The sequence below is a fragment of the Apaloderma vittatum genome, unplaced genomic scaffold (genome assembly GCF_000703405.1).
Source record: "Apaloderma vittatum isolate BGI_N311 unplaced genomic scaffold, ASM70340v1 scaffold39183, whole genome shotgun sequence".
NCBI lineage: Eukaryota > Metazoa > Chordata > Aves > Trogoniformes > Trogonidae > Apaloderma > Apaloderma vittatum.
In genome coordinates this window covers 258-15,144 of record NW_009710530.1, presented here as the reverse complement: position 1 = coordinate 15,144, position 14,887 = coordinate 258, and the positions used below count along the sequence as shown (strand labels likewise).

At 42.0% G+C, this 14,887-nt stretch overlaps 1 protein-coding gene across 1 annotated transcript in view; it reads right to left on the bottom strand.

The window, feature by feature from the left end:
• Nucleotides 1–1,004: 1,004 nt before the first annotated feature.
• Nucleotides 1,005–14,887, bottom strand: part of TMC7 (transmembrane channel-like 7) — a gene marked incomplete at its 5' end in the record, with an annotated part of 14,135 nt that continues 252 nt past the window's right edge. The window contains 14 exons of the mRNA XM_009867316.1: nt 1,005–1,064; nt 2,225–2,303; nt 3,530–3,685; nt 3,944–4,074; nt 4,901–5,084; nt 5,413–5,510; nt 6,047–6,164; nt 6,854–7,011; nt 8,428–8,598; nt 10,069–10,216; nt 10,847–10,992; nt 11,528–11,613; nt 11,797–11,964; nt 12,309–12,457. Of these exons, the coding sequence (XP_009865618.1) occupies nt 1,005–1,064; nt 2,225–2,303; nt 3,530–3,685; nt 3,944–4,074; nt 4,901–5,084; nt 5,413–5,510; nt 6,047–6,164; nt 6,854–7,011; nt 8,428–8,598; nt 10,069–10,216; nt 10,847–10,992; nt 11,528–11,613; nt 11,797–11,964; nt 12,309–12,457 (1,852 nt within the window). The remainder of the gene's footprint in view (nt 1,065–2,224; nt 2,304–3,529; nt 3,686–3,943; nt 4,075–4,900; nt 5,085–5,412; nt 5,511–6,046; nt 6,165–6,853; nt 7,012–8,427; nt 8,599–10,068; nt 10,217–10,846; nt 10,993–11,527; nt 11,614–11,796; nt 11,965–12,308; nt 12,458–14,887) is intronic.

Genomic DNA, 14,887 nt, shown 5'->3' with positions numbered 1-14,887 from the left:
TCAGGCGCCGTGGGTGAGAGAAAAAACAAAAGATCATTTACCGAAAGCTCTTTTCTTTAAAATGAAGGCAGAAAGCATTCCAAAACGTTACACAAAAAGAACAGTGTCTCACATGGTAACTACCAGCTCCATCCGCCTCATGCAGCTCCAACGCCTCACTTCACCAAGAATAAACAGGAATTTAAAGGGTATTGACACGGAAGCTTCATAATGCTGTATTTCCCAGCTATAACTTAAAACATTCACATTTTAGAACAAAGAGAACAGTAGTCAGGATGTCTGTACAAGAACAAAACACAGGTAATAATGCCTTAATACATTTAAAAACCAAAGAAAAGGCTATTCCAAGGCAGCAAGGTTGCTCCTCCCAATGATTCTTCAGAGTTCTTAGCGGTTTGATTTCTCTGAACCATTTTGTGAAGTTATCCAGTGTTCAATTGCACTTGCTATTTCAGAGCAAAATAAATCTTGAAGTCTCTTCTCTAAAAATACCTGGAAAACTGATTTCAAACCCATGCTGTATGTTCTCTCCTATGCAGTATGTCAAAATAGTGGCATATGTCTCTCTTTTTACAAGAGACCTGAGTTGTAAACATGTAAAACTACACCTTTTTCCTCCCTCACGATTCTTAAAGAATAATTTTTTAGAAACAGTACAAAGTTCTTAATCAAAGTCTCAGTTCCGATCACATTTTACCAACCTCCCCCCAAAAAATAGGCACTTAATGAAAGACCAACAACCCTGAAATTGTAGCAGCAATGAAATGTTCTACCACACAATTTTTTGGACAGGTCTAATGCAGTATAAATTAGCTAAATCTCCAGTCTTGACAATTTTAAGGTCCGCTAGCATAATCAAGACTAGGACCATAAATGTCCATTACATAGACCACCAGGCCAGGGTGCCAGTCAGCTGCTTGGTTCTTAGGTGCTGCAGATGCTTCTACTCTTATCTAGTGGTTTGGGAGTTTCAGGAAGTTGAGTTCTTTGGGCTTTCGTGGTTTTCAGGGACGACTCTGAGCTTCTGTTATCTTTCTGACTAAGAACAACTTGTCACGACTCTCCTGGAAAGACAGAATAAAAAATATGCTCTAGATGAGCAGAAGTAGCACAAGTTATCAACAAACAGCTCATTTCTTTATTAGAAATAACTCGGGGCACTCAGCACCTTGCACTCTAGTTAGTGGCTCCCAGCACACTCTCAACCGCCTGAACAATTTTAAGTCTGCAATAGTCTTTAGTTCATTTATCTCGTTAGGTCGCATATAAACAGTTCTGTGTTGAGCCTAGCAAAAACATCTCACACATCTAAAAACTTTAAACCATACTTCCAACAGCAGTGAACAAACAAAAATAAAGGGCATGCAAGGAATTTTCAGAATTCCTAACTGATTTGGGAACTCTTAAATAAGCAGTAAGGCTTTCACTCCTTAATTCCTTACTCGTCAAAAAATCTCTCCCCAGCACAGTGGTTTTTTAAGGACAGGTTGTTAAATGCCATATCCAAAAGAAGCACATACCAAGAAATGGGCTATTTCCTATGAAAGTGAGAAGTGTTACCAGTGAGGCTAGGCTCTGACTAGAGCAGAGTTTGACAGACCACAGTATATGAGCGCTATCAAACACAGCAACCACAAAGAAGCGTGTCTGCACTGGCACCGCTCTCCAAAGGACTAGTTAGTGGTGACTTGCTCCGCTTTTGAGTACCCATTGCAAGCAGTGCTGGGACCTGCCCTCAGGAATAAGACCAGACACGATGTAGCAGAAACCTGTACCTGGAGGGAAGGGCAGGGGGTTGGGTGCCTCTCTGTGAGAGAGGAAAAGGAAGTAGAGGTGAGGGTTGTGTAAGTTGGTGGAAGGGACAGGAAGCACAAGATTCAGGTTCTTGTTTGGCAGAAAAAAAAGAACAAACATGCAGATGGGTAGATTTAAGCAAGACAACAGATGGGACGCCACTTCTCAGCGGTGCCACTTCTCATGCATGTGTGTTGCCTGATATAACCACACCCTGCTGCAGTTGGAGCTGATACCCAAGAAAAACAACTAGACTGAGAAATAACTACAGTGCTTCGGTTATTTTTCATGTAATTTGTAAAACACTCTTCGCTGCCTGTGCAAACACCAGGCATCCAGAAGACTACGAAAACTGTTGTTCCTCTGCATGCCTCATGACTGACACAGCAAAGAAAACATGAGAGGTACAGAAAAGTGGGTCAAACCTTACCATAACCAGTTGTTCTCTCAGTTGCTCAACCACTCGCTTGTGTGCTCCAGCCAAGGCAATAAAATAGAACAAAATGAGGCTGCAGATGACAAACCAACATTATATGTTAGCATCAGGCAAAACAGAATTAGTCAGAAAAAGGCTGTTACAAGCTAGAGGAACTGTCTGCTTGTGCATTTGCTTCAGGTGAGAATACACAGCTGGGGTAGGCTGGGCATAGCTCTGCTCAAGAGCATCTGCTGAGATATTTGTGCCGCCTGCAGGCAGGTACAGAGTGCTAGGGGACACAGAGGCATGGCCACTTCCAGATGTCACAGGTTGTGTTCTGACACTGCCAGTTCCTCACCTGCTCTGTGTATGTATTTGGGGAGGGGGGTTGCTCCTCAGAATTTGGGTTTAATGAGGTTTCACTGGACTAACTCTTTGCTCCCACTGGAGCTTCTAACTACAGTAAGCAGCCACAGATCAGTATTCCAGCCATTCCTTATGGCACATACTCCAGATGTAACTCAGATTATCCACAGTGCACTGTGTAACAAGAACTAGAGTAGTGCAAATGCCTATATACATCATGTATTTTCTTTTCCAAATCATAAGTAGTAGGGTAGCAATACAAGACATCCTCCACCTCTTACGCATGCTTTATGATAAAGTAAAAAAAAAATGCAAAGCCCCACAGAAAACAGGACCTGATGTTTCCTGTCTATGTAACAACAAGATCTAAAACCAGTCAGGTTAATTTTTTTTTCTTATGTTTAAATAGAACATTTTTCATTTCATATTTACTGCAAGAGCGACCAAACGGGAACCGTTTGCCCAGAGGGGTTATGGAGTCTCCATCTTCAGAGATATTCAAAACCTAACTGGACACGGCTCTGGAGTACCCACTCTACTTGACCCTATTTGGAGTAAGAGGGTTGGATTAGATGATCTCTACAGGTGACCTCCTTCAACCTTAAAAACTGTATTGATTCTGTACTGGATTTTATCTTGCAGAAGGACTGTTTTGGGGTTTTTGTTTGTTGCTGGTTTGTGGAAAGGATTTGTGACATGGGGCTTATAATACTAATTTGCAGAACAATTTACAGTTGACAGTTTTGAGAAGGAGTGAGATATGGAACATAGGAAACAGAATAAAGCTAATGAGTGAACACATGGACAAAGACATAAGAGCTGAGGATTCATAGAGAATTTGACATGTCTGACTGCAGACAGAAAATATGGTCTAATGGTTGTTTGCTGTCACTTCGGGAAGGAAATGAAGCACACACCTACGTGACTGAATCGGGTCTCCACAGTACTCACCAAATGACCATAAAAAAAGGCACTGCGAAGGCTTCTGATGCTATGCCATGAAGGAACTGCTGCAGCTCTCTCGGAAACCCAAGTACTGTATCTGGAACAACTGCCCATGAAGTGTTAAAACTCCTGAATGGCCCACATGCTTTGGAGGAGGGGATACTGTTAAAAAGGCAGAACAAGAAAGGAAATGCTACAACAAAATGTAAATATAAACTAACCCAACACAGCACCACTTTGCCAATGAGGTGAAAGTGTCCTTGGTATTTACAACCGTATTTTTGGTTATATGAACTAAACTATAATTTACTATACACTATATTTTATTCTGATTTATCACTGAAAGTTGTGTGTCTGTTTTTAGAGAACTAACAACCTCAGAACAAATGTTAGCTTCACAGAAGTTAAATTGTCACTTACAGTGCTATGCTGATTCCCAAAGGAACAAAAGCCAGGAGGAGCCCAATCAACAGCACCACCAAGAAGAAAAAGTTGGAACTGGATGCTCTGATAGGCTTAGCTGCAGTTTTGCATGTGTGTATCAAACTGGCCTGAAGAGGGAAAGCGAGCAAGACTGTTACCAGTACATCTGTAGGCACATACATGTTCAAGTACACTTTCCCCACCGACTGAATTTTCCATTGTCAAATATGCTACCAGCTACCACATAACGATCCTTCCTTTGAGGTACATGATCTGACAAGGGCTAAGACAAGGATGCTTTACACTGAGGTGTAAGTCAGTGCCTCCCATTTTGAGTAGGAATTTGATCCAGAGGGCCTCCTACACTCGCACAGAGTCAACTGACACCTGGTGCGTGATCCACAACACAGCCTTTAGCCTTGTTCTGCCACATTGTCACTGGATAAATCCCCTCATGTAAAAACTAAAATATCAGTAAGACTGTGATGCACAGAAGGAGCTGTGTGGTCTTAGAGCAAAGCTTCTAATATGTAGAGATCACATCTTGAACATCCAACTCAGCCTGGATTTTCCATTTTGCTTCCAAGTTTTCATCAGCTTGGCAAATTTTTTGTCCAACTGCTAACCTGTGTTGGTAGTAAACAGATTCTTGAAGAGAGATGTTATAAACTAGCTTTATTACATAAAAAGATTTTGTTAAAAATATCCAGACAAACAATGGAAAGGGTAGTTATTAAAATGTTGGTTTGCTTGATTTCAAAGCAACATTTCTCCCTTCTCTTAAAAAAAACCCAACAAACTACAAAAAATGGAATACATTACATCATTCCCAGTACACCACATCCTTGAGTGGTTTTTAGGGGTCTTTGTTTGTTTTAAATCAAATGCATATCTGTATTACAAAAGCCACGAAGACATGCTAAATTTTGGTTGTTTACCACACACCTTCATTACCTTTTTAACATAAAAGAGGATGAAGTATTTTATAGTTGCTATTGCAGGGAGAAGTGGTGAAAAGAAGGTTCCAATCCAGCAGATAGTCTGCCCATAAACGATATCCAGAACGTTGTCAGGAATTCCAAATTCCCGCAATCCACACCATTGAACTGGCTTGCAAGAACAGTGAGCAACTAACAACCTATACCAAAAGAATATAATTAGCTCTAAATTCAAGTTATAGAGCTTAGCTGAATTCTAACACATTTGGAACACACAGCTGTTTAGCATTTAAGCAAGGGACAACCTAACAAAAAAATTGGGGAAAAAAAAAGAAAAAATACTCAAATATCAAAACCTACAAAATCATCTTAATTACATAACAAGTGCTCAAACCACCAGAAATATGTTTAATGTTTTATTTTAAAACTGGCAACCTGGTCTGAAATATGGGGAATTAATAATGGAAACAAGAAAATGTGTTTCATGCGTCATTTGCAAAAGTAGGCTCACAAGGCAGAGATACTTACTTTCTAGGAAAGTCCACAAATAGGACCACAGCGAGAATTATAAAAAAATCAAATATCATCAGTTTATACATTTCCTGTCCAACTTCAGATTCCCAACACTATAAAAAATAAGTCAGGAATAACAAGATTAGGAGTGTAAATAACAAGTGAAAAGTAAATCTGTCAGTACGTAAAGGGACAATGTCTCAGGCAGTCAACACTATAATGTCCAAATTGTATTAACTCTCGTTTCTGAAACATTTAAGTGTTTCAGAGCTTCCATGCTAAACTTTTTTGTTAGTTTTACTGAGTTTTATTTGTTTTGTTTTAGAGAAGATGATTTGTCTTATTGGAGGAAAAGGCAGTAACACAGTTGTCTCCAAAAGAGCTGCCTCAAACAGTCCTCATGGTGGTCAGAAAGTCTATGCTAAGTGAGAATCTGCCACTGGATCAATTCTGATCAGAGTTTTAGACAAACAAAAGATAAATCTAAGAAATTAACTGGTTTGCACTGAGCACTAAGAATCAGCACCAGGTATAACATGAACGGCAACCCCACGGCTGATTCTGAACACCTCTAGACAAACAAATCTTGTAGAAAACAAATCTCTATTCACAAGTTCAGATGATTAAAGACCAAGATAAATCTGCTTACAGGATAGAGTTCGTAATTGTATCCACAGGCGTTACACTTGTCTGTGGTGCAGTAAGAGATCTGACTCCACAGCGAGAACAAGAGAACACCGATATTGGCCAACCGCACAAAGACACACCTGGAAGAAAGGCAAAACCCAATGCCAAACCTGGCAAAAACAAGAGGCACTCTAACACCTGGCTCAGCTTGCACAGAAGTCCAAGGAAGGCTTGAAACACAAAAGGGTTGTACTGTGATTTTCTCAAATCCAGAGGCCAGGCAACAATGCTGTGTGCAGCATTTCCCTCTCACGTGGCTTCAGGTATTCAGAGGCACTTAGAAAATTGGAAATACAAAGCACAGGGGCTTGCAGAGTTCAGGTGCTTCAACCCAGATCTTACTGCCTTAAGCTGACAGTTCTTCATGCTGTCACACTGAAGCACCTTTAGCCCAGAACTTTTAACTTCTGCCTTGAGCAAAGCCGTGCTTCAGTCACTGCTCTCTGCAGCCACAACTTCTCTACCGACCGTTTATTCAGGCTGTTGAAAATGTCCAGATCACAGAGCTAAACGGGACTGAGAGAAAAACTTGGACACTGAAATGACTGCACTTTACTGTCATCAAAACAAGAGATTGTTTCCAGATTTAAAATTCAAGTTGCCAACTAAACATAGAGCCAAACAATGCCTGCTTGGCTTTCAGTGCCCAGGCCCTCCAGTGCAGAGAGTCCAGCCTCCCTGCTTCTTGGTATTCCAATGTTTACAGTAGTTACAACCGACCAAGAGCAAGTTGTTGAAACATCGAAGGCAACAACAAAAACATCTTTACCTCATGAGTGTCACTCTGATTTCAAAGGCTGGTGAATAATCTTCAAATGTGATCAGAATTGAGAAGATCCAAGGAGCAATGAAGTTGGCCAGTGTGATCACCATGGAAGGAAAATACTGCACTAAGAGATTAGTCTGGGAGTTCATATTGTTGACGTCCTGTACAAGAAGAGGTGAGAGAAAGATAATATTCAGAGAAAACACACCTTCCTTACATCGTGCTCTCGTCAGTTACCCCCTGGCCTCTCTTGTCCAGGATTCAGCTAGCAGCTTTTACTCTGTCTTCACCCTCCACTTGTATTTGGAACTACAAGCGTGACCAGTGCTAGCTAGCTCTGCAGTTTGCTGCTACACCCTTGCTTTCTCCTGCTCCCTTCACCAGTAACTCCCTCCACCTCTGGGTGTATTTTTCATGCTTCCTCAAAGCAGGCTCATCTCACAAAGCTTTTGTCTGTGTTGTCTAACCCAGCACTATGGCTACCAGCTTTTACACCTACGTCAAAGTGCAGACAATTTTCAAGTTATTCTCACCGGCACCAGGCAGCTCTCCTGACTTTCCTGCCATCTTAACGAGCTCCTCTGCCTACTCATTTAGGCAAGGTCAAGATATCAGCCCCCATACAAAAAGACCACAGTAAGTGAAGCTGGTTTTTGAGTTGTTCAGCATCATGCTATCCTCTTTCTCTGCCCTCAAACAACACCTCCGACACAAACATTTCTTTAGTCCCCATTTCCTACTTCTCTCTGCAATCCTGACAGTTTACAGAAGTTATGTCTCCCATGATCACAACTTTTTCCATGCACAGCCAGTGCCCATTTCATCACCAGTGAACAGAAGGGAGAGAAGTCTAGATCCCATTCACATCAGGCCAATTCAACCCCAGAATCCTCCAGAGAAGTGAATCACTGTTGTGAAACTATTGAAACTGTTGTCTGCTCTTGTTCTGCTTCTGACCCACTCTTCCCATCTGCTTGTCTTGCCAGGGGTCACAACCTCACCCAACCTGATTCTTTCCACTACTGATGCAAGAACCTTTTCTTCTGCAAAGCGCTCCGTGTTCAAAGCCTTCCTGTTTCTCCACACGGCTCTAACTCAAGCCACAGTACAGATCATAATCTTTACTCTCCCCTTCCCTTGCTGTTCATTTCTGCAGTTGAGCAGCGGACCAGATCAAGAAACTGCTTGTGACAAAGTTTGTTTTAACCAGATCAGTTCCCTCAGCCAGTTCACTGCCCAGGCACACAAGCGCTGGTACCGGCAGATCTCAGCAAGGCGAGATCAGTGACATGGGAAGGAGAGTGAGGGCTGCTTTTCTTGTCAGCTGCATTAGCTCCAAGGGCCATGACATCAAAGCCCCTGCTTCAAAGTGAGACATCACTGGGGTTTTTTTGGCACATGGTTCTCAATCTTTTTCACCCTCTCCTATTTAAAACTAGCCTAATCTGTAGGAAGCATTTTCAGACCCATTGCAAGAAAGGTGCTATATTAAGGTATCGGACTCTTTCACAATAGTTCCTCTTGCTGTAATCACCACCCCCAATTGCATCTGTCCTGATGTCATGTCTGATACTTACAGTGGAGTTTTCTTGAGAGAAGACAGTTGCTCTATATATAGAGTAAAAACATCCTGATAAAACTGCAATGACGATTATATTTATAAATATTCTCAAAGAGTAGATGCGTAGCTTTTCTTTCATTGTCCTGTCAGCTATTTTTCGCTTGTATCTTTCCTCCTCCAAGTCTGTCTACAAACAAGAGCAAAAGGATGCATAGTTTTCTGCTGCAGCGTACAACACTTGATACCACGTCTTCTGCCTCTGACCTGTGCAAATCCATAGCCTGTTCTCAGAGGGTCACTCCACTGCCTGCCCAAGTGCACAGAACTGAGGTGCCTTTTCCCTGACACAAACAGGTCTGTGCAGGAGCGGAAGCCCCAGTGTGCTCAGTCTCCTCAGGCTGAGAGCCCGGTAGCCAAGTGTCTCGTACTCCTCTTATCTCTACCGTATCAGTAACATATCTCCTGGAGGGCAGAAACGCGCCTGTTTATCGTGAGAGACTGCTCTCACAGGTAGCTCGGTACTGAACTCTGAAACAAGGAAACGGGCCCTCTCATCACGTCACTTCTGCAGGTGAGTAACCAGTCCTCGCCACTATGGCTCGAACTGATTTCTCCTACTCTTTGTGAAGGAAAATTGGGGAAACGACACAGAGGGAAAGAAGTACAGCCTTGAGCAGCTTGTCACATAAACTCGATGCATTTCTCCTTAGATGATGTGAGAATACAGTGTTGCCTATGAAGGCAATTTAACCCAGGCAGACTCACAGATTACCCAAGTAATTTTTGAGGACTTATTTCCATCAAACAGCAATACTAAGGGCAAGTTCTTCCAAGGTGTGAGTTCTAGAGGCAAAAGTGTGGTAAGTGAAAGAGGCTCTGGTTATATGATGAAAAAGGACAACTGCAAACTTTACTAGAGCAGAAAGCAACTCACTGTAATTTACAAAATCTATAATTACTGCTTTGTGGTTTGAATTGGATGTACCTTTTCAAAGATACCTGCTTCACTACACAAATCTCTGTTTCCAGTGCTCATAGAGAAAAAGAAGGTACTGGTTTCACCAGAAAAGCCTTTCAGACTCTCTCTTCAGAGAGCTTTATGATTTGGGAAACTTATTAGCTGCATCAGCATTTTGTACATGCATGTGTGTCAAAGACACCTAGTGAAAAACTGTCAATATCTCCTTACTACAACACTGCTCTCAAACTGTGTAGAGTACCATCTGAATTTTATTCCTCCCCAAACCACTGCCTGCTCCATTGCAGACATATAAACCCAGAATACTCAGACTGATTCCCAGCAGTACAAGGGTTTTGCACACAGCGGGACAGCTTTTCCTGTTGGATTACACAGAAACCCCCACAGGGAGCAGGACTGGAATGTGAGGAAGAGGCAGATAAGACAAGCAGCTAACAGGCTGGCTTCAGTCCCCAGTGGAAGGGGAAAGGGCTGCCTGCCCCAGCGCCAATCCTCCTCGTATTGCACCACAATCCTACCTACCTGGAAATCGTGCGGAAGGATGTAGGTTGCCCTGCCCCCAATATAAACTACTTCAATCTTTATCCTTATTCCATCTTCTGCAGAATTATACACCTTTCTTTTTTAGCCATGTAAGCTATATGAAACCATAATCATAGAAAAATTGAAGTTACTTACCTGGAGCTCATATTGCAAGCTGCGGTGTTTCAGCCGTGCTGCATTCAGATCTGTAATGCAGAAGTCCCAGCCTGCAAAGACTTTGTTACAATAACTCTGAAACTGATCTTCATAGTGCACAAAGTTCTGCTTAAATCCTTCCCCAGACCTTGAGAAAAATGCAAGTGCATTCACGTAAACATATTTTATAATCAGAAAATGAAAAAAAAAAAAAATCAACCTCAAGTAACTGGGCTCATCAAAGCCTAAAAGACACCTCCACCCTCCCACAGGCAAACAGGCACATTTGCTTTATACCAGCAAGTCTCTGGGAAGCGTTCAGCGTGAGGCTCTGCACCAACCAAAGTCAGCTGAAGCCATGACTGATGCCGGTTGCTTCCCTCTGCACTTACACAGCCACACCTCACCTTACCCATCGCCTCTCTGACATGGCAAAGAGCTTGCTCAGGAAGCAGATGGCAAAAAAAACCATAAACCAACCCCAAAAATGCAAAATAAAATCCTCCAACAACAACTACTGTATAGTTGAGTGTCTTTGGTTTATATGTATGCATACATATGAAAAACTAAGACTTCAAATTTATTTATTTGTATTTATTTTGCTGGCTCAGTATCCCAAAGACAGACAAATGCTACTGTGGCACTGCATCCTCAAGTAAAATACTCTCTATTTCCATATATAACAGTTCTAGAATGCAACCATGCTCCCTACAAGCAAGAATGCAATGCTCAACTGTGCAATAGGCAGCAGTAAATAAAATTACACCAACATCTTTACCTTATTATTATCCAGATGAGACTTAATGCAAGGTAAGCAAATGTAGCCAGCAGATATGCTAGTGGCAAGTTGTACCTCAGGGCACTGATCCATGCATCATCTATTGTGTAATAGCCATAAAACAAACTTGTCACCTCAAGGAATCCCTGTTGAAATACAAATTTTAAATAGCAGTTGTAACAGTAGCAGCAACTGCCCAGTTAAATCCAACCTGGTATTAAGAAATCATTTTGTAAATTTAAATTTACTGTTGGGCCTCCCAAACTATGACAGCCTGTAGCTTCCAAATACTGCCATTGCCTCTACCAAACTGAAATGCAGACACTACGTGCTTAAAATCCCTCCCGCCTCCAATCAAAGAGCTCTGTGACAAGGACACTGAGACCCTACACAGAGAGCACAAGGGGCAGTGTGCTCCGGCATGTGTAACGCTCAGCAGCTGGGAGGAGAGACGCAGGCTGCAGCAGGAGGCCAATCACGTCTTGGGGATGCTCAGTAAAAGCCAGTTTGGAAACTCCTTTCCTCACAGATAGCGGATAAAGGTTAATTTTACCCCAGTGATGCATATGCCTTACCACTTTGCAACATTACCAAAGGTGCATTCCCAAAGTAAAATGTTTTCACCTTTTACATGTTATGTGAGACACAGAAACACAGTTTAAAAAAAATATAATTACTTACAGTGCCACTAAGCAAATCTTTGAGGTAAGTATAGAAGTAAACAAGGCCCTGATTACCACTCGGGTTATAAACTGTGCAGTGAGGCTCTGTCAAAAGCAAGGCAGGGAAAGTCACTCAAATGGCAACGCCCATTGAACTGCAAGATCAAGTTAATTCAAACATCATGAGTTCTTATAAAAAAAGCATTTCTTTGTCTTGGGAGGTGGAGGAGAAGCTGATGGAAAGGGAGTATCTTACAAACAACAGCAGTACATAGGGAAGACATTTACCTGTGTTTCTTGGAGTAATTTTAGCAATGCTACTGTTGAATATCCCATATTCAGAAATTATGCTCGGAAAGGTAACAAAACCAAACATCAGGATAAAAATTATAAAATTCAGCAGGTCCAGAAAACGCAGGAAGGAGAAATAGGACTGGATGCCTGTGCCAAATTTCCCTGGGAATAAAAGAAACACGGACTACTCATTAAGAAAATACATTCATTGAAAACACAGAATGATCATTTCAGTTACATTGAGTTAACTGATGGAACATTACTAAACCGAATTTTAAGTACTGAAGGCTTTTAGCAATGCAACTGAAATGGAAACGTGACCTTTTAATAATTTTCTCCAATATATTTCCTTCTACCTCCTCATGGATTTTATATCAGCAAAAATCAGGGAAGCAGGTGACTTCTTAAACACACAGAGTCATATCTCAAGCTACACTCCCTCATCTAAAACTACCAATAACAGAATCAACTTTAAAGAGGACAAATCAACATCAGACAGGAAATACCTTCTATGCTGTGAATATCACGGTGCCAAAGCTTCAGGTAAGACGACAACTCCTTGACTTCACTGACAGCTTTCTTCAATGATTTAATGCTATTTCTTCTCCACTTCTTCCATCTAGGTAAATATTTTATCTCCTCCTGCTGACAGTCCCTAAGAATCAAGAAAAACAGCTACTGAGCACACAAAATACTTTTTCTCCGCCTGTTACAGGACCCAGCACAACAGAACCTGCTTGCAGCCTTCAGAGGGGTAGCACCATGCTACGTGTCCCGTCTGTACCTCCTGGTAAGTGACAGCAAGTCCTCTCATAGAAAACACTTGCCCCTCTTGGAGGAAAAGAAAAAAAAAACACCCAACTGAAAATAGCACAACACAGAAAAAATACGTAGCTGAACTTCCTGGGGTGATCTCAGGGAAGTGGCCATTAATGATTTCTTACTTACAAATGCTGGAAAAGAAGATTCTTTCCTCAAAACTTCTTATGTGAGCAACTTCATCAAGAGGTTCTTAAAAAAATTCTCTAAAATATTTAGCTTTTCTCTTTTAATGTATAAATGCAGTTGTTCAAAACAGAAAATTATTTTTGTAGAAAATTCACAGATCTCAAAATGAGAATGAAAAGTCAAAATATGTTGGGGGGAAAAAGTAAAAAAAAAAGAGCAAACTAAAAAGATTTAAATATTTCATTTAGATTTTATAATTTTAACTTTTATATCACATTCCAGTACATAACAGAAAATAAATACTATAAAATTTATTCATGTTAATTATTCAGGTTTTATAGCATTTTTAAAAATTCACTGGACAGTGCCAACTCAATGAATTTGAGAAAGTATTTCTTTGCCAACATGTGTGTGGGTGCACTGTTCTAACAATAAGTCGCAAACAAGCATCAAGATGTGCCACTAACAATCTGTAATTTTTAATCACTTCTCACAAATTTTCATACTATACGCATACATTCGCGTTTTAAAAATTGCTGCGTGACGAGCGACAACACCGAGGAGAATTCTGAGTAGCTCCGAGTTTGCATTTTGTTTTTTTCCTTTTAAGAAACCTTAAAACCGGACAAAATGTCCCAGAAACATAGCTTGAAGATTGGCTTGTATGCAGCAAACGCTGTTCCAGCCTCTGATGCCACTGAAGAAGGGCAGCAGTAAAGTACCCACGAGGGCACCATGCTGGAGCGGAAGACAAAGGTTTCGGTTTTAAAAGACTGTGCAGATGACCCCACTTGAGTGCCTAAATGACTCACTGCCAACACCACCCCATGGCCATGTGTGCTCTATGTTGACCAAGTTTCCACATCCTTCTTAGCTGAAAGTTAAAAAAGCATTTTGGCAGAAAGCCGAATTCAAGCCTTGATATGACAACCAAGCCGGCAGCAGCTGACCTCACCTTTAAGTGCAAATACAGCTACTCTCAAGAGTTCATTCTGTGCAAACTACAGGCTGCAGTGTTCTAAACAGACACTCGGGAGAACTATCTGGCCCATGTTTTGTGTGCATTTTAAATAGAGGTGTGGGCTGCATTTTTCTCTGAGTTACAGAAGTTGAGCGTTCAGCTTTCGGGGCATTTACATCAAGCATTTTGTGTCGGCAGCTGCTGCACAATACGCACAGATTACAGATTCGCAGAAGTGCCAAAAAGCCCCACCAGGATCTCTCAGCACTAAAACATTCCAACAGGCTTGGGACATCCCAGCTCTGTGCCTAACACACACCATGGCCACAGGACTGACGTTTCTTTTTCTTGAAGAACTGAGCTTTAGACACCGAACTTCAAGTAAAAATTCAGTGTATCAAACACTTTCCCCAACCACGACCGAGCCTTTCTGCTGTGCCCTCTGTGAAGGCTGTAGGGTTAAACCCCAGGGTCAGAATGTAACCAACCCACTTCTCACTGCTCCTGAAAGCAAGTAACTCTCGTTCTCCGCTAGCACCAGATACTAATTGTACTTTCTCCTCTCTCCCGGTTCATAAACAGAACTACAAAGCACCCAGTTAAAGGTGCAGCTGTTTCCTGACAACGTGAAAACACATCCTGTGTCCTCCCTCCCTCCGCCAGGAGCTTCAGCCTGGCAGCAAGACGTGAGGCAACAAGCAGAGAAGCTCAGGCGGGGCTAAGCCTGCTCTGCCATCCTGGAGCCGAACCTCAGCCCCTCCTGGTGCTGCCTTCAGGGGGGCAGGAGCAGCCCCCGGCTCACAGCAAAGAGCAATTTAAAAAGGGATATGGGGGAAAAAATAAACCAAAACTACAAACAAAACCAACCAAAACAAAAACCCTAGAAGAAATTATCCTGGAAAGCTTCTTTCCACCTGTGTTGTGTCAGCCCAGAGAGAGCTCAATGTATTTTGGAAGAACTGCTGAGAAGGCTTAAGAGCCGCAGCACTGGCGGGGCAGGAGGGGGTTGGGATGCCAGATAACCCTCAGTGACCACGAAAAGCACAAACCCCCAGTTAAAAAGAGGAAGCCAGGGAGAAATGCGTTTAGCTGCTGGAGGTAATTCCTAATTTTGACTCGTTTTTCCGACTTCAACCTATTCCTCCTGGTGTCCGCTACTCCCTCCCGCCCGCCAGG